At 45.1% G+C, this 18,631-nt stretch overlaps 2 protein-coding genes across 2 annotated transcripts; both read left to right on the top strand.

The window, feature by feature from the left end:
* The first annotated feature begins 8,601 nt into the window (after positions 1-8,601).
* On the top strand, positions 8,602-10,149 carry LOC135820852 (zinc finger and SCAN domain-containing protein 5A-like). Its single transcript, XM_065333895.1, has one exon. The coding sequence runs from the start codon at positions 8,656-8,658 to the stop codon at positions 9,742-9,744; it is 1,089 nt and encodes a 362-aa protein (XP_065189967.1). The 5' UTR covers positions 8,602-8,655; the 3' UTR covers positions 9,745-10,149.
* Positions 10,150-12,674: 2,525 nt separating this feature from the next.
* LOC135821562 (zinc finger protein 319-like) lies at positions 12,675-18,360 on the top strand. Its single transcript, XM_065334561.1, has 3 exons — positions 12,675-13,572; positions 15,371-16,136; positions 18,261-18,360. The coding sequence occupies exons 1-3, from the start codon at positions 12,675-12,677 to the stop codon at positions 18,358-18,360; spliced, it is 1,764 nt and encodes a 587-aa protein (XP_065190633.1).
* Positions 18,361-18,631: the final 271 nt, after the last annotated feature.

The raw sequence follows: 18,631 nt of genomic DNA, 5'->3' as shown, positions 1-18,631 counted from the left end.
TCAGCATGATGGCGCGACCACAGCTGAATCCACTGGCTCGGCCCTACTTCCCCCCTTGCCAGGGTAAACTGACCTTGCTTTCCGTAAATTGCCGCTCAATCGTTAACAAATCTGCCGAACTGTCTGTCATTGCTGATTTCAACAAACCTGATGTCATCTGTCTAAATGAAACATGGCTAAATCCAAGCATAGCGCTCACCATCTCCGGTTATACCACATTTCGTCGCGACCGACCATCTCATGATAACAAATCCGGTACGGCAACCAGAGGATATGGTGGAGTTGCGATTCTTGTCCGGCAAAATCGCTTCGGAAGAGTCCAAGTTCGCGACGACCTTGCTCGTCCGACCTGTGAATCCGTATGGGTTGAGCTTCACCCAATCTTAGGCTCCCCGACACCCATCCTCGTCTGCTGTACCTACCGTCCGCCCTCAGTCAAAACCACGGAAATAGACCACTTCTGTGATATGCTAGCTAGTGCTTTGGTAACCGTTCCCATGTCATCGTACCATGTCATAATGGCTGGGGACTTCAACAGTAAGCACAAACGGTGGTGCCCATCGGATCTAACGTGTCCTGCTGGGGCGGCACTTTTTCGCACCCTTACCTGCTTCGGTTTGGATCAGCTGGTGCAGAGTCCAACGCACACAACATCTTCCGGAACACAGTCATGTCTAGACCTTGTCTTCACGAACCAACCCCTGCTGGCGACGGACGTTCACACAGCTTGCGCTCTTGGCTCCTCGGACCATCTCATGGTTTCATGCCAGTTCGCCGTCTCATTGCCCTCGGATCCAGACCTGCCACTTCCTTCTCGCAAACCGTTCCCATATCGCTTCCGTCGAGTTCCCTCTCAGTGCTGGGACTCTATGAACGCTGATTTCTCCTGCCACGACTGGTCGTTTCTGCAACCAGAAGGCTCTCCAACTGTTGACGCCGCGGTAGATCACTTTGCAGCCGTCCTTGAACGAGGGTTCCAACAGCACCTCTCTAACTTTGCTATCGGCTACAACAACCGGAAACATTCCAACCCAACATCCTCGACATCTAGTCCCCCATGGGTGACACGGTCCCTCGTATCTGAAGTGAAGCGCAAGCGTGATCTTTTCAGCATCTACAAGAAATTCCCAACGCCGGTTAACCGGGAGGCTTACCGAGTTCAACGCAACTTCGTCAAGCACCTTTCTCGTACCTCACACCGCTCCTTTCTAAACTCTCTTTCTGCAACACTCTCCTCCCCCGATCGCCCATCACTCCACCAATTCATTCGCAACCAGTGCCGCGGGACCTCCCGCGCGCCAATCCAGTACCTGACGGACTCCAATGGCAACCGCCAGCACGATGTGAAGGCGATTGCAGACACACTGAACAAGCAGTTTGTTTCATCCGGCATTCCGGAAGATCCGAATTGGGTCATTCCATCGCTGTCCCCAGCCCCTGAACTTAGCGCACCACTCACACGCGTCGTTACCACGACTGCTACCGTCTGTAAGCACCTCAAACTCCTGAAGAATTGTAAGTCCCCTGGCGAAGATGGCATACCCAATGAGGTTCTCAAATGGCTTGCGCCATCTCTGTCCTATCCCTTGTGCCTGCTCTTTAACATGTCATATCGTACAGGAGTATTTCCGTCCGTCTGGAAATCTGCTGTTATCGTCCCGATCTATAAGAAAGGCCAACGCTCTCAGGCTGGCAACTACAGACCAATCTCTCTCCTTCCCGCTGTGGCCAAGGTCTGTGAACGTATTTTCTTTTAGTCTCTGTACTGCCACGTCACCCCAGCGCTTTCACCATCTCAATCCGGTTTCTGCCGTGGAGACTCCACAACTTTCCAACTAACACGTCTAGTACAAGACATCTACACCCAGCGGAACCTCAGGCGGCATGTTGGCATCGTGTTCTTTGACCTAGCGAAAGCTTTCGACACCGTCTGGCATCGTGGTCTGCTTGCAAAGCTAGAGTCCGTCTTCTTGGTACACGGTCCAGCCCTGCAATGGCTCTCATCCTATCTTTCCTGCCGCCACCAGACTGTCAGAGTATCTACCTCCCTATCAGACCCATTACTAGTCGTGTCTGGGGTACCCCAGGGGTCCATACTTGGGCCGCTCCTATTTCTACTGTACGTTAATGACTTGCCAGCCCTTGTACCAAATGTAAGTCTTTTTGCTGACGACACTGCTCTGATGTGCTCCGACAGCTCGGCAGACAACCTCACGGCCTCCATGCAGTCCGGGGTCAACGCTACAGTAACATGGATGGAAACCTGGAAACTGAAGCCTAACCTCGCCAAAACCGAGGCCATGTTCTTCTCTCCCTCGCCCCCCACTCAACTTCTGTATTTTCCTGGTCTAAATAGTACACCTATTAAAGTTGTTAACGAGCACAAGCACCTGGGCGTTATTCTCGACCGCCAACTCTCCTGGTCTCCACAAGTCCAGTCTGTGTGCAAGCGTGCGAGTGCGTCCTTAGGTATGCTACAACCCCACTGCCAACACTTGAATGATAACTGCAGAGAATTGTCCTTTAAGTCGTACATTTTGCCTATATTTGACTATTGCGATATAGCTTGGTGCGGGTTGTCTCAGACTTTACTCCACAGACTGGAGGTACATCAACGCTTGCTTCTGAAAATTCTGTTTCGAAAAGACCAAACATTTGCCTCCCTTTGTCTTTATAAACTTGCTTCCACGCACCCTCTTCTTGCCCGACATCAGCAGCATCTTTGTATCCTTGTGCAAAAAATCTTCCTAGCCCAAGTCCCGAAACATATTGCCAAGTACAACTGGTTTGTTACCACTAGACCAACACGCAATGCCTTATCACTGCCCCGAGCTAGTTCCTCTCTGTTTTTGAAATCCCCTTTCTTCTCAGCATACTCCCTTTGGTCTAACATGCCTACTAGCATTAAGACATGCCAGGATATCAGGAAATTCACAGTCCAGCTTTCCACACTGTCTCATCCGAAGTGATCCCATGTATTATTAATGTGCCTCCCTTTCTTTTTCTCTCCCTATCTCCTTTCCCTCTCTGACAGCATCTTTCTTTTTTTCCCTTTTAGCTTGCCGTGGTTGGCTATCACCTGACCTCTCATGTTTATTGGCAGTCTTCGGACGGGCCAGGAGATGTTGAATAAATAAATAAATAAATAAATCCCATGCCAGCAGGGTGCTGCAGCGCATAAATGCATGGGTGGACTATTTACCCACGGCTGCAGAAGCAGAGGGTAATCAGCTTGGATAGAGGCAGGGCCAGAGAGTTGGTACAATTGTTCAGCCCTATGGTGTAGCTATCATCCCACCAGAGACCATTCAGTATTTTCTTCGGGCTAATATCTGCTATGATGAGAAACAAGGGAAAAGCTACTGAATCTGAGTCCTTGTCGCCGTTGGTGGCCAATCTTCGCCGACCCACCGAATCCAATCTGGCGTGCCGTGGTGCAGCATCCTCGGCTCCATCCCCTTCCTTCTGTATGTCAACGACGCAGAAGATCACTTGCCTGAAGGGGCAAAGTATTGATGATGACGAGACGCACTACATCAGAATTATATTCACAGTGGATTCCAAAACACATTACGCTGTTCTGGGAGTACATGTACCAGTTTTTATTGCATGGCACGTGAGGGTTGTCCGTACTACGGCCAATCAGCGCCCTTCGCAAGCGGTCCGTATTTCTTGATATTGCCCGCACAGCTGCGGGCAGGAATTCTGCGTATTGACTGGTTTATTGCCTGCTGAATCTGCTCGCTCACGCATGCGCATTCACAGTATGCCAAATCCACTTACCTTGTTTAGGTTACAGTTTTGATACGTGGTGATACTGATGCAAATATGGAAAAGGAGAACTTACCAAACGAACAAGCTCCAAATTTGTCGAAAGATGCCCACACTGGTAGAAGTAGTAGTAGCTCAAATGGTGAAGTCAGTGAAGAGCGTTGAGGCCTGTCGGTTCGAGGAGATCACTGATGAAGAGATTGAAAAAATGATCTCCGATACCCAAAACCGGAACACGTCCGCCACCACCAAGAAATAGCTCGTCGTCCTTGACGAGTATTGTCGAAGTCGAAAGATCTCCTGTGATCTGGCAACGGTATCAGCATCGAACCTTGCAGGCGTTTTGAAGCACGCATACGTCGGGATTCGAAAGAAAATTGGAAAAAATTGTATAGCAAAGCGAGCCTGATTTCATTTCGTGCCGCAATTCAACGTCAGCTAACAGAACATCAACGCACAATCAACGTCATGACGGACAAATAGTTCCAGCCAGCAAATATTGCTCTAAATGGCTTATCAAGAAGATGAAACAGGTTCGCAACCTCAAGGAAGTCAACCATAAAGATGCCATTTGTCATGAGGATCAGGCAAAATTAAATTCCTATTTCCTCGCAAACTACGAGACCGACCTTATCGCACTGGCGGAGATGGTGTGGTTTCCAATCACCAAACAGTTTTGTTTACGTGGTCGAGAGTTTCAGTCTGACATGTGTGCGGAGGATTTTGAAGTTTGCCACGACACAGAATTTGGAGAGTACATCAAGATGACAACTTCCATGAAGTCTAAGAACCATCAAGGTTCGATCGGCACATCTGACAGTGTGTCTGATGGGCGCATTGTAAATCCTGCTCACGTCGAGGCATTTAAACTGCTGGTGAGCAGGCTGCCAACCTCGTCATCTGGCAGGACAAGGCTGTTTCAACAAGTCATGAAAAAAGCTACAACTGAAGCACAGATCTGGTACAATGGCAAGCCTGTTGGCAATAATACGCTCGGTGGTCTCATGAGAATATTGTCTGTGAAGTGTTCATTGTATCAACGATACACCAATCACTCAGTAAGAGCAACCACGATCACTTAAATGTGCCGTCAGAGTGTGTCCCCTTCAACGATAATGGGTGTATCGGGACACAAGGTCCAGCAGTCACTAAACCATTACAACAGGCCATCTGAATGTGACAAGCTCATTGCTCGACAGCCCAAGCAGTGCAAGCACGACCGACTTACATCCTGAGCTTCCTGGAATCGACCTGGACCTGTTGTTCCAGCCGCCGATGTATTCTGAACCTGTCGTGGCCCAAGCCGTCCAACCTGATGAGTGCCTGGACATCGATGCCCTGATCCGCAGCTGCCCCGCCGAAGAGCTCAACAAACTGGAGACCCAGCAAGGCGCAAGGCGTGTTCCTATTCTTCGTGTACAATCACGAATCACATCACTATCAATGTTGTAAATAAAAATAATAATAAAAAATTTCACGGTTCGCGTGAGACACGGCTGGAAGCCCAGTTTTCCGCATCCGTCGTGGGAACGCCACCACCCTCTAGGATCAAAGGCGCCGATGCAGCGCCTAAACGGTGGGAGGTGAGTAGATCAGACCCACCACGAAGTGGTCAAAGACCGAAATCCCATTAGCTGCATCCATGTTACCCTCGTGCCAAGTCACGAGTTCTCCAAATAAATGTGGTTTTTTTTTAGTTTTATTTTACATCGCAAACCAAACGGGCATTGATGCCCAATATTATGATGGCGATAGAATAAAAAGTGTGGCTCGATAAAGCTTCACTTGCGAAAATGAGAAAACAGCAAAAGGTCGCAGCACGGCTGGAAAATTTCCTCCCGCTTCCAAGCAGGACTTGAGCCTGGTACCCTCTGTTTCTCAACCATGGTCTTAAACCATCCCAATATGACTACCTGCCCTTGTTGTTGTAAAGAAATAAACCAATTTTCAAAACCACAAACACGTGTACGTGTACCTCCGCATGCACAGTCAACTGAACTTGAAAATGCCTTCTTCTGCTGTTCATGGAATGTAGGGTTACAAACAATTGAAGCATGCAATAAATGATTTACAGCACCTCGTACGCGCTCGTCCACGGGCAATACCGGCTTGATACATGACGTCACGGCTGGCGCCGTTCGGTCATGTATCAGCCGGTATTGCCCTTGTACTCGCTTGTACTCGGGCTGTTAACCGTACTTACTATTTATTCTGAAAAGGTAAATTTTGAGTGAGTGATCGATCCTTTACTTGTGTCAGAATGTCAGTTCACCTCTGAAGAACAAAGTGTAGTGTTGACAATGACAAAGAAAGGCATGACTAAAATTGAACTATTATAGAAAATCTAAATTAGAGAAATAACACTAAGAGCAACAGCAGTGAAATTTACAAGTGTGAATTTTAACAATCAAAGCGAGAAATGAACAAAGGAGAAAGGAAGGAAGGACAACGTGATAACAAATAACAGCAGTACATTACACCTAGAACATTAACGGCCAAGCCTGGCCGCACTAAACACGACACGTTGCTTGAACAAGTTCAACCCAATTATACTATCTGTCAGTGTACAATCATCTGCTAGCTAGTCCTGATTGTTGCAAATCGTATTCCGACTCTGTGTTCACTGTATTGTGCCGTGGTCGTCATGGTTATGGACTACAGTTAAAAGTGTTGGAAGCTATCTATTAGCGTCTGTATAGCCTAATTTGTGTGTACAGAAAGATAGTATAATTGGTTTGAAATTGTTCAAGTAACGTGTCGTGTTTAGTGCAACCAAGCTTGGCCGTTAATGTTCTAGGTGTAATGTATTGCTTTTATAAGTTATCACGTTGTCCTTCCTTCCTTTCTCCTTTGTTCATTTCTCGCTTTGATTGATAAAATTCACACTTGTAAATTTCACTGCTGTTGCTCAAAGGTATGACTTATCATCAATCACTAAAACGACGAGATTCTACTTTTGCAACTGACATCTGTTTGTGCGACAATTAATGCAAAATTTCTTGACAGCTTGAGATGGTGACAGCAAGTTGCTATGTTCTTGATGTTGAGAAGATACGTGTAATTGTCACGTATTGCAAGCTGCCATAATCGACTGTTCAAATCCCTTGAAAAGGTGTCCGAAGGGAACCGTGAAATATACATACCCCTAAACATTGGTCAAAACATCACATGATTTATGGGTCCGCAAACGAGACATGCAACAGCGTATACGACCAAGCTAAGAGTTATACTCCAACAAGCCAACATTTTGTCACTTTAGAAAAGTGCATGACTGGTGCAGCTCCGCTTAGCCATCCAAAGCAACCTAGAAGAGGAGGACCATCACACCATGAGGCCACAAATGATGCTCTTCAAAAGAGCCAAATTCCAAGGGCAAAGTAAATGGAGAGCTACGTCCTCATTTAGCAAGAATTATTCATTTCAAACTCACATACATACTTGGAATCATCTTTCCCAATAAAATTTCGAATAATGCTCTTTATGCTAAAACTGCTCAATGCCCAATAAGTGCAGTCTGTAAACGCCAGCGCTTATTATGGTTTGGACATGTCATACGTGAAGGGAAGGACGCTGTGTCCTACAAAGCCCTTCATCCTGTATCATCCTGTATATCCTGTATCATGTGCATTCGCGGTTGTAGGCGTTTAAATTTTGGTTTGAAATTTGCACCCTCCTGCGGAGCCCACGCTGCTTTGGCAGTGGCGGAGGCTCGCTTGCCGACGTAACCGTCGGAGGTCATCAGGAACAATGGACTGACTAATTATTCACTTGTCCTGTCTTTATAAATAACATGTTATTGCATATGTTCTTGGTTTAGTTTTTGGCCTTTTTCGTGCTTTGGAGTTGATAACATTTTCCTCACCACCAAAAAAAAACAAAACAAAAAACAAAGCCCTTCACCTGGCAATGAATATAACAGATATAATGAAGCCCAGAGGTCGCCCAGTGACCAGATGGGTAGACAACATTAGGAATGACCTTTTACTTCTCAATATGTCTCTTTTGGAAGCGGAGCAACTTGCAACAGACAGAACGCACTGGCTCGACGTTGTTGACAGATGCATGACCCTCATTTGATTTTTCATATGAGCTTTATGCGTGCTGTTTTATTATTATTATTATTCATTGGCAGATAGTCTTTTATACTTTTTTCTCCTTTCTAGTCGATATCATGGACTTAGGCAAATTTTGCCTGTATGGTCTTCGACTTTAAAAATACAAACAACAAAACAACAAGATAGTAGAACACCCCTTCTAGCACTGAGCACATGTACCCCATCTTCCTCTTGCGGTTTCTTAAAAACTCATTATGATTTTTTCCAATCCACCACCTGAAATACAATGTAGATCCAAACTCACACCTGTGCAGGAAAGCTCACCCTTCCGCTACGTCTAGTCGGCGATAGACCTTTTGCATTCTGAAATGTAATTTTTTGGGAAGTGATACATCCTTTACTTTACTTTACTTGTTTCAGAATGGCAGTTCAGCACTGGAGAACAACGTGTGGTGTTGACACTGACAAAGAACAGTAGGAGTGATCATTTATCACTTAAAATGACAAGATTCTCCCATAGTAACTAACATATTTTTGTGCCACAATTAATGTAAACGTCCAAGACATCTTGAGATGGTGCCATCAAGTTGCCATGTATTTGATTTTGCGAGCATACTTATAATTGTCACGCATTGCGGACTGCCAGAATTATGGCAAACACATTGTTATTGTCATCAACTAATATTGCTTTTCACACTAGAGCAGAATATTAAATTGAACAGAGCAAACCATTCTGCATCAGTAATTTTCATTTCACTGCGTGAGGTGGCGACGAGTAATATTGCCTCGGGTATGCAGTTTCCCTTCCAGAGTGGTAGATCAGTGAGAAATGGAATGCTTGGAGGAGTCGATGTCTGACTGCAGTGTGGATTCTAATGATCTACCACCAATGCCGCCATTGATAAAGTCGAAGAGGACTAAGCTCAACCGAACGTTCAGAGAGCATGGTCCATCGTCCGTTCCACCATCTCCTGCGTCAAACCTTTTAGAAGAAAACATGGAGAAATCGTTGTGTATGAGATCCGCTTCACTGGAAAACAGAGAAGACACGAGCAGTATACCCTCTGAGTATACCAGTAGCACAATTCCTGTGTCTCCTCAGCCATTGATAAAATGGACAATTCCTTCAGCCAGTATTTCTAATCGTCAGCCAGCTTTCGAACAGGCATTTCAAACCGCCGACAAAAGCCAAAGGGATGAAGCAACGTCTAGTACACAGTCTGAAATGGAAGACGTGGTGAACCGGACTTCAACGTTCAGCGGGTATGAGAAACATGCATCGCCTGTGAAGCTACCTCTTCAGTTTGAAATGGATGGCTTAACTCCAGCCACAGCGTCAAATACTGGAGTTTTTGGTGGACGGACACCTGACCTGTGGGAGCAAGCTGATGCGTTTGGCATGTCAGTGGAACGAAGACGTCCTATCGGACAACATTCTTACTCTTCTACGGTTGTGGCTAAGAATCAGGATCCGTACAAGCGTTCTAAGTGTAAGACATTACAGAGGTGTCAGGTTTGCCAAAAAGAGTTCAAGTACGCTTCTCGCCTCCGCGTGCATGAACGTATTCACACTGGAGATCGACCATTCAAGTGTGATGTATGCGGGATGTCTTTCTCTCACTCGTGCACTCTATGTGTTCATAAACGTACTCATACCGGAGAGAGACCGCACAAGTGTAAGACATGTGGCACATCGTTCACGCATTCAACCGCTTTACGCAGGCATGAACGTATTCATTCTGGAGAAAGACCTTTCACTTGCAAGACATGTGTAAGGTCTTTCACACAGTCATCCCATCTCCGGAACCATGAACGTATACATACAGGAGAACGTCCTTATAGGTGCAGAGAGTGCTCAAAGGTCTTCAGAACATCATCATGTCTTCGTAGACACGAGCGTATTCATAACCGAAACTGAAAAGCCTAAATGTTGCTTGAAAGTGTTTCACTATGTGTAAAAAGGCATTTCTCCTCTTCGTGCTCATGAATTGTACGAACAAGAGAGAGATAGAGAGAAAGTGTTTGTCTGTTAGAACGATAGTGTACATTCGAAGCAGTTAAAAAAATCCACTCTTTGATGCTATTTACACAAATCTGAATGTAACCATACACGATATAGCCTATGATAGTCTAGAATCGCAAGCTGATGTGCATTATGTAGTTCGGTATTTGTGTTCTATGCCATGGTCTCGTTTTCATGTATTATGTCAGATGGTAATAGTAGTTTTCTGGTATAGTCTTTGAAATCAGAAAGTTTTACTTTATATAGAAAGAAGATATGAGCGAACGCTTTGTTGAATGAACATGTCTGAGAAGACTTGTAGACAATATGTGCAAGTGGATCTCTTCGATTTCGCTCAAACTTTGCAGGCACGTTTCTTTGGTGTGTAGATCGACTGTGCAAAGCCCTTGAAAAGTTAATTGAAGGTAACTTTGAAATTAGCATACCCCTCAAAAATGGTCAAAACATCACATGATTAATGGGTCTGCAAACGAGACTTGCCACAGTGGATAAACCAGGCTACAAATATAGCTCCATCAAGCCATAATTGCCTGATCATAGAAGAGTTCCTGCGGCAGCACCGCTTAGCCACGCCAGCATATCAGAGAGATGAGGGCCATCATCCCCTGACGGAACAAATGATCGTCCTGAAAATAGCCAAATTACAAGGGGAGACAAAATAGACAGAAACGTCCTCACTTAGCAAGAAATAGGATATTTGAATTCTGACAGTAGGTTAAGGATTCTGGGGCTCTTCCTCTGTTTTTTCGGAAGCCTTCCAATGGCTTCGGAGCAAGTAGATATGCGCTCTCTTACGAATGAGGACCTAAAGGAGCTGGCCCGGCGAAACGATCTGCAGTGGGTCGGGCAGAGTAGATCCGAAATTGTGCTGGAATTAAATTGTCGATTATCAGCCACGAGTGGGACTGGGACCGCATCTGGCGACCCGCACGAGCCTGTCAGTACTCTTTCGCGTTTAACAATTCTTGTGGACACGGAGAAGCTACTGACAAACCAGGTAGAGGAGTTGAAAGTAGCGGTGGTTAGTCAGACGACAGCAAAGAATACCGCCATTGAAGCCGTGGAGAAGAAGGTCCTTGCTTTGGAGGACAAATTTGCCCGAGGATCACGTACGACGTACACCACCGTACCAGCCAATCCCGCTTATCCCCAACAACAATCTGCGCACTCACAGGCGGGAAACCATGTACCAGTACCAGTCGCTCATCCCCAACAGCAATCTGCATTGTACTCACAGGCGGGAAACCACGTACCAGCTGCGTCATTGTCATCCACATCCTCTGGATTCCCAGCTCCTCGTGGTGTCACTGCCAGTGTGCCCCAGTCCGCTGCCGACATCGTCCACTCTGTAGATCTAGAGTCTGTACGTGACCAGGCCACGTGGGTACTACGAAGTACTACAATGTAGTATGTGGCGCGCCAACATGGCAGATTTCTTACGTCATGAACAACGTGATTTGACCCTACTCGCCCTAGTCTCTGTGCGGCATGTTTAGGGAAAGTCCCGGCTGGTAGGCCTACAACACGACATGCGTGCTCTTGAGCTGGACATCAAGATGCACTTGATCCAATCTAGATCAACGGGTGATCCGTGTAAGTGCAGGTGCGCTTGATCAAGGTGACTAGGAAAACTGCTGAACCGTTATCTACGAGACCTAGCATTCTTGTGTCACGAGGCACGCGATTTCATCATCCCTCTTGCAGTAAAATCCAAAAACTACACGCAAATATTCGGTCACCTTTGCATCAACTGTTGCACCGAAAAATGTTGGTGGTGCAAGGAAAAGCTTGTCGTTTGGAGTGACAAGTGATCACTGCTGCTTTTCCTTGTCAGAGTCAAAAATACACTTTGTTCTGCAGCGTTGGGAGTGATGTTGGAGTAGAAATTGCTGACTAGACATCGCGGAGGGGCGGGCTTTCCTGTGCAGGTATGAGTTCGGACGTATTTCAGAATGGGCAAGTGGAAAAAATCAAAATTGTTTATTTCAAGAAAACCCAAAAAGGATGATGGGGGACATGTCCTCAGTGCTAGAAGAGGTGTTCTACTATCTGCCGGTGTATAGTGTTTGCTAATTGAGGACGTAGCCCGCTGTTTTAGCAGCGCTTGCAATTTGGCTATTTTCAAGAAGATCATTTGTGGCGTCATGGGATGATTGCCCTCGTCTTATGGGATGCTGGCGTGGCTAAGTGGTTCTGCCCCAAGAACTCTTTTAAGGTGAGGTAATGTTGGCTTGATGGAGTTTTGTTCGTAGCTTGTTCTTGTGCGCTGTGCCGTGGCTCGTTTGTAGACCCATAAATCGTGCCAACATTGGGCCAATATTGAGGGGTATGCCAATTTCATGGTTCCCTTCAGAAGATTTTGCGCGGGCTTTGGAATGTCGATCTACACCCCAAAGCAAACCTACCTGCAAAATTTGAGCGAAATCTGAGAGATCGACTTGCACATATGTTCTGTTTTTCTCTTAAAAAAAACTACACGATCCTCCTTTAGCAACTAATGTCTTTATGTGCCACAATTGATGCACAATTCCATGACAGCTGGAGGTGATAGCAGCAAGTTGTAATGTACTTGATGTTGAGAACGTGCGTTTACTTGGCACGTATTGCAGGCTGCCACAAATATAGCAAATCCATTGTTAACAACTAATAATATTATGGTTTTTCACACACTAGAATACGATATTAATGCACAAAGATTTTGACCATTCTGTATCCTTAGTTTTGTTCAATGTGCAAAGTGGGTACGAGTAATTTTGGTTCTTTTATGCAATTTCCCTTCTAGAGTTGTTGCAGGTCAGCGAGAAATGGAAAATACTGAGGACTCGATGTCTGACGGTAGTCTGGATTCTAATGAACTACCACCAATGCCGCCATTGATGAAGTCGAAGTGGAAGAAGCTCAAACAAACTTCTATAAAGCATGGTCCATCGTGTGTTCCACCATCTCCTGCGTCTAACCTTTTAGATGGAAACATGGAGAAAGCGTCATGTATGAGATCCGCTTTACTGGAAAACAGAGAGGACACGAGTACCATACCCCCTGAGTATACCAGTACCCTAATTCCTGTTTCTCCTCCGCCATTGATAAAATGGACGAGGAACACAATTCATTCAGGCAGCATTTCTAACCGTCAGCCAGCTTTCAAACAGACATTTCGATCAGCCGACGAAAGCGAAAATGATGAATCAACGACTAGTATGCCGCCTGAATTGGAAGACTTTGAGAATCGGACTTCTGTATTCAGCGTGTATAGTGAGCCTGCACCGATTGTAAAACCTCCTCCTCAGATTGAAAAGGACTCCTTAACTCCAGCCATAGCGTCAAATACCGGAGTTTCTGTTGGAAGTCTGCGTGAAACATCGGAGCAACCTGATGCGTTAGACATGCCGGTTGGAAGCAGGCGTCCTATCCGACAAAATTCTGACCCTCCTAATGTTATGGATCAGAAACAGGATCAGTCCAAGCGTTCTAAGTGTAAGACATTACATAGGTGTCAGTTTTGCCAAAAAGAGTTCAAGCACGTTTCTCGACGCCGCGAGCATGAACGTAGCCATACTGGAGATCGACCATTCACGTGTGATGTATGCGGGAGGACTTTCACTCATTCAGGCAGTCTACATCGTCATAAACGTACTCATACTGGAGAAAGACCGCACAAGTGTAAGAAATGTGGCAAATCGTTCACGAATTCGTCTGATTTACGCAGACATGAACGTATCCACAGTCATCCCAACTAAAAGACCATGAACGTATACATACAGGAGAACGTCAATTTAGGTGCAGAGAGTGTGCAAAGTTCTTCAGAACATCATCATGTTATCCTAGACACCAGTGTATTTATTACCTACAATGAATAGCCTAAAAGTCGTTAGATAGTGTTTTGTATGGGTGAAAATGCCTATCTTCTCTTCGGGCTTATGAATTGTAAGATCAAGAGAGAAAGAGTGTGTGTGTGTGTGTTTTAAAGATAGTATACATTCGCAGCATTCAAAAAAAGAAATTACTCTTTGATGCTAACCACTAGAGTCTGGTCCTAGCCACACACGCGATAAAGTATGAGTGTACAGAATCGCAATCTGATGTGGATTATGTAGTTCTGTATTTGTGTTCTATTACGTCTCGTTCTCATATATTATGTCAGAAGTTAATAATCATATTCTAGCATAACCATAGATCTGAGAAAGTTTAATTAACCCAGATCGTAGATTTGTGCGAAGCGTTTGTTGACTATTAGGAGACCATATATTCGACGACCAGACAATGTGTGCAAGTGGATCTCTCTGATTTCCCTCAAATTTGACAGGTACGTTTCCTTGGGAAAAGGGGGGGGGGGTAGATCGACTGTTCAAATCCCTTGAAAAGGTGTCTGAAGGGAACCTTGAAATTGACATATCCCTAAACATTGCTCAAAACATCACATGCTTTATGGGTCTGCAAACGAGACATGCCATAGCGTATACGACCAAGCTACGAATAAAACTCCATCAAGCCAACATTGTCTCACTTTAGAAAAGTGCATGACTGGGGCAGCTCCGCTTAGCCACGCAAGTCGCAGAAGATGAGGGCCATCACACCCTGAGGCCACGAATGATCATCTTCAAAAGAGCCAATTTACAAGGGCAGACAAAATAGAGAGCTACGTTCTCATTTAGCAAGAACTATACATTGGCAGATAGTCTTTAATACTTTATTCTCCTTTTTAGTCGATATCATGCTATTAGGCAAATTTTGCCTGTATGGACTTCGACTCTAAATAAACAAACAACAACAAAACAACAAGATAGCAGAACACGTCTTCTAGCACTGAGGACATGTAGCCCATCCTCCTTTTTTCGTTTTCTTGAAAAACAATTTGAATTTTTCCACTCCACCAAGCTGAAATACAATGTACATCCAAACTCACACCTGTGCAGGAAATCTCACCCCTCCGCAACGTCGAGTCAGCAATAGACCTTTTGCATTCTGAAAAGTAAATTTTTGGTGAGTGATAGATCTTCTCCTCGTGTCAGAATGGCAGTTCAGCGCTGAAGAACAACATGTAGTGTTCACACTGATAAAGAACAGTAGGAGTGATCATTTATCACTTAAAACGACAAGATTATCCCCTGGCAACTAACATCCTTTTGTGCGACAGTTGTTGCAGCAAAGGTCCATGACAGCTTGAGATGGTGACGGCAAGTTGCTATGTACTTGAAGTGGAGAATATACAGTAAAATTGTCACGAATTGCTGGCTGCCATAATTATGGCAATCCCATTTTGTTATTGTTATCAACAAAAAAGGCTTTTCACACCAGAACACGATATTAAAGCACACAGAGCAAACCATTCTGCATCCGTAATTTTCAATTCACTGCGTGAAGTGCCTTCGAGTAATATTGGCTCGTTTATGCAATTTCTCTTCCAGAGTTGTTGCAGTTTTGTGAGAAATGGAAGACTTGCAGGAGTCGGACGGCAGTGTGGATTCAAATGAACTACCCCCAATGCCGGTTTGGTTGGTTGGTTTGGTTTTTATTATTTCAGATCGTTCGCGGCCGGCATTGATTAAGTCAAAGAGGAATATGGTTGACCCAAGTTCTAGAGAGTATGATCCATCGTCTGTTTCACCATCTCCTGCCTCAAACTGTGTGGAAGAAAACATAGAGAAAGCGTCGTGTATGAGATCCGCTCCACTGGAAAACAAAGAAGACACGAGTAGTATACGCCCTGAGTATACCAGTAGCACAATTCCTATTTCTCCTCCGCCATTGACAAAATGGACGAGGAACACAATTCCCTCAGCCAGTATTTCTAATCGTCAGCCAGCTTTCGAACAGACATTTCGAACTGGCCACAAAAGCGAAAGGGATACAGCAACGTCCAGTACACCGCCTGAAATGGAAGCCGTCGAGAAACGGTCCAAACGGACTTCTGCGTTCAGCGACTATGATAAACGTGTATCGCTTGTGAAACCATCTCCTAAGTGGGGAATGGACGTTTTAACTCCTGTCAAAGCCTCACATACTGGAGTTTATGCTGGAAAGACACGTGAAACATGGGAGCAACCTGAAGCGCTTGCCATGCCGGTTGAACGCAGGCGTCCTATCGAACAAAATCCTCTCTCTTCTAAGGTTATGGCTCAGAGTCAGGATCCGCAAAAGCGTTCTAAGTGTAAAATATCACAGAGATGTCAGTTTTGCCGAAAAGAGTTCAATTATGTTTCTCGCCTCCGGCAGCATGAACAGCATGAACGTGTTCATACGGGAGATCGACCATTCAAGTGTGATGTATGCGGGATGTCGTTCTCTCAGTCAGGAAATCTTAATAATAATAATAATTCGCGGGATTCGCGTTGGCATAGCTTGAATGTTCAGAAACACGCAAACTAGCCTTCGCTTCCGCAGGCCACCACTATGCCTATACCTTGTACACCTTAGTGGCAAATGCAGACCTCACAAGTGAGTCAGGGGAGAGTAGGTGAGTCTCTCAACCAATCGGGCGTGTAACGGCCCATAACCCTGTAAACTGCATCCTTGTTACCCTCACTCCGAGCTGTGAGTACCCAGTTGACCGTAGGTGTCGGCGCAGTTCACCGCGCATAAAAAGTCGTCACTCACGTAAAAAGTCTTTACACGCTCCCTGCTACCAGCGCGGGTCTCGAACTCGGGACCTTATGATTCGCAGGCAGGCCTGCAAACCAATCGGCCATATGCGTTGGTCTCAGGAACTCTTTGTGTTCATAAACGTACTCATACGGGAGAGAGACCGCACAAGTGTAAAACATGTGGCTCATCGTTCACACAATCGTCCCATTTACGCGCACATGAACGTATCCATTCTGGAGAAAGGCGTTTACGTGCATGACCTGTATAAGGTCATCGACACAGTCATCTCAGCCACAAAACAATGAACGTATACATACAGGAGAAAGTCTATATAGTAGCAGAGAGTGCCCAAAAGTCTTCAGAACATCATGATGTCTTCTTAGATCCTAGTGTATTCATATCATAAAATGAACAGCCTAAACGTAGTTAAAAAGTGTTTAACTTTGTTTGAAAAATGCCTTTCCTCTCTTCGTGCTCATGAATTTTACGAACAAGAGAGAGAGAGAGTGTGTGTGTGTGTATCTGTGTGTCTGTTATAAAGATAGTTTACATTCGCAGCAGTTTAAAAATATTCCACTCTTTGATGCTATTCATACGAGTATGATCGTAGCCATACGCGTGATAGACTATGATAGTCTAGAATCGCAATCTGATGTGGACAATTTTATTTTGTATTTATGTTCTATTCCATGGTCTCGTGCTCATGTATTATTATCTGAAGTTAACATTAATAGTGTTGTTCTGGCATAACCTTTGATCTGAGAAGATTTTACTTAAGTTAGATCGAAGATCTGAGCGAAGGCTTTGTTCACTGAGCAGGTCTGAGAAGACCACAGCTTGTAGACAAGTGCAAGTGGATCTCTCTGATTTCGCTCAAAGTTTGCAGGCACGTCTCCTTGGGTGTATATCGACTGATCAAAGCCGCCTTGGCATGTTGTCTGAAGGGAATTGGCATACCCTCAAAAATGGTCAAAACATCACATTATTATGGGTCTGCAAACCAGCCCAGCCGCAGCGTTTACGACCATCTAACGAATCAAGCTGCAAGCTAAGCGCATTAGCCATGCTGGAGCTATCCTGTGGAACCAGCTCCCAGACACAGCACGCCTCGAAAGAAAGCGCTCCACTTTCAAATCGCTAAGCCTGGCCTTTCTGTTAGGCAGTACCGTCAACTAGGATGAACTCATCTGCTTCACTACCTCTCTCTCTCTCTCTCTCTCTCTCTCTCTCTCTCACTCACTCACTCCTTTCTTCCCGGTTGCCGTGCTTGTGACTTTTTTCCCCTGCTGCCGTGCTCATATTAGTTATCTAACTACAGCTGTATCTTCTTCTTGGTTCTGTTTGTCCGCTTATTATTATATTTTCTTTTCTCTTATTATCAGTGGGACCATTGTCATTAGGTTTAGGCCTGTTTTGGATCTCCACTTTAAATAAAGCCAAACAACAACAACAACAACAACAAACAAGCCAACTGATTGTCTCACTTTAGAAACGTGACTGTTGCAGCTCCGCTTAGCAACGCAAGCATCCCAGATGATGAGGGTCATTACTCCCGAACGGTGGGACCACAAATGATGGTCTTGAAAATAGCCAGATTACAAGGGCGGACAAAATAGAGAGCTACGTCCTAACCATGATAATATCTTCATCGACATCTAGTACCAGCCTGTAACCAGTGAGACGTCACGGAAGGTAAGAAGCTGTCTATTAGCAACATACCCATGCTAAAGGATGCAGGTGAGTACACAAGGTGAGATACTGATAGTATGAGTCAGATACGTGAGTATGACTAAGCGTGTAAGGATGAGGTGTGACCCCTTGTTAAACAGCCTGCACAGGAATGACAACTTTCAGAAGTTTGAAATCTTCTTCACCACGGACAGCCTACAAAGTCAGTCGCCAATGATTGATGCAGAAACTCTGAAGTGAAGTTACTACCCTAACTAGATCGAGATCAGGTAATGATGATGATGACGATAACATGCGTACTACAACAGGACATACTTACAACGGCTTCCAAACCTGATTACGTTGGCCTTGGAGTATCAGTTTTTACTCTTTATACTGAAACAGTGAATTTCGAGTGATTGATCCTATACTAGCGTCAGAATAGCAGTTGAACGCTGGAGGACAAATTATACTGTTGAGACTGACAAAAATATGCAGGATTGATCATTTGTCACATAAACGACAAGATTCT

This window comes from Sycon ciliatum, chromosome 7 (genome assembly GCF_964019385.1).
Source record: "Sycon ciliatum chromosome 7, ocSycCili1.1, whole genome shotgun sequence".
Taxonomy (NCBI): Eukaryota; Metazoa; Porifera; class Calcarea; order Leucosolenida; family Sycettidae; genus Sycon; species Sycon ciliatum.
This window is presented reverse-complemented; position numbering and strand designations above follow the sequence as displayed.

Coding starts and splice junctions, on each gene's coding strand:
- LOC135820852 (XM_065333895.1), top strand. CDS start 8,656: ATGGAATGCTTGGAGGAGTCGATGTCTGACTGCAGTGTGGATTCTAAT.
- LOC135821562 (XM_065334561.1), top strand. CDS start 12,675: ATGTCTGACGGTAGTCTGGATTCTAATGAACTACCACCAATGCCGCCA. Junction 13,573..15,370: donor CAGACATGAACGTATCCACA/GTCATCCCAACT, acceptor TTATTATTTCAG/ATCGTTCGCGGCCGGCATTG. Junction 16,137..18,260: donor TGCGGGATGTCGTTCTCTCA/GTCAGGAAATCT, acceptor CTTGTTAAACAG/CCTGCACAGGAATGACAACT.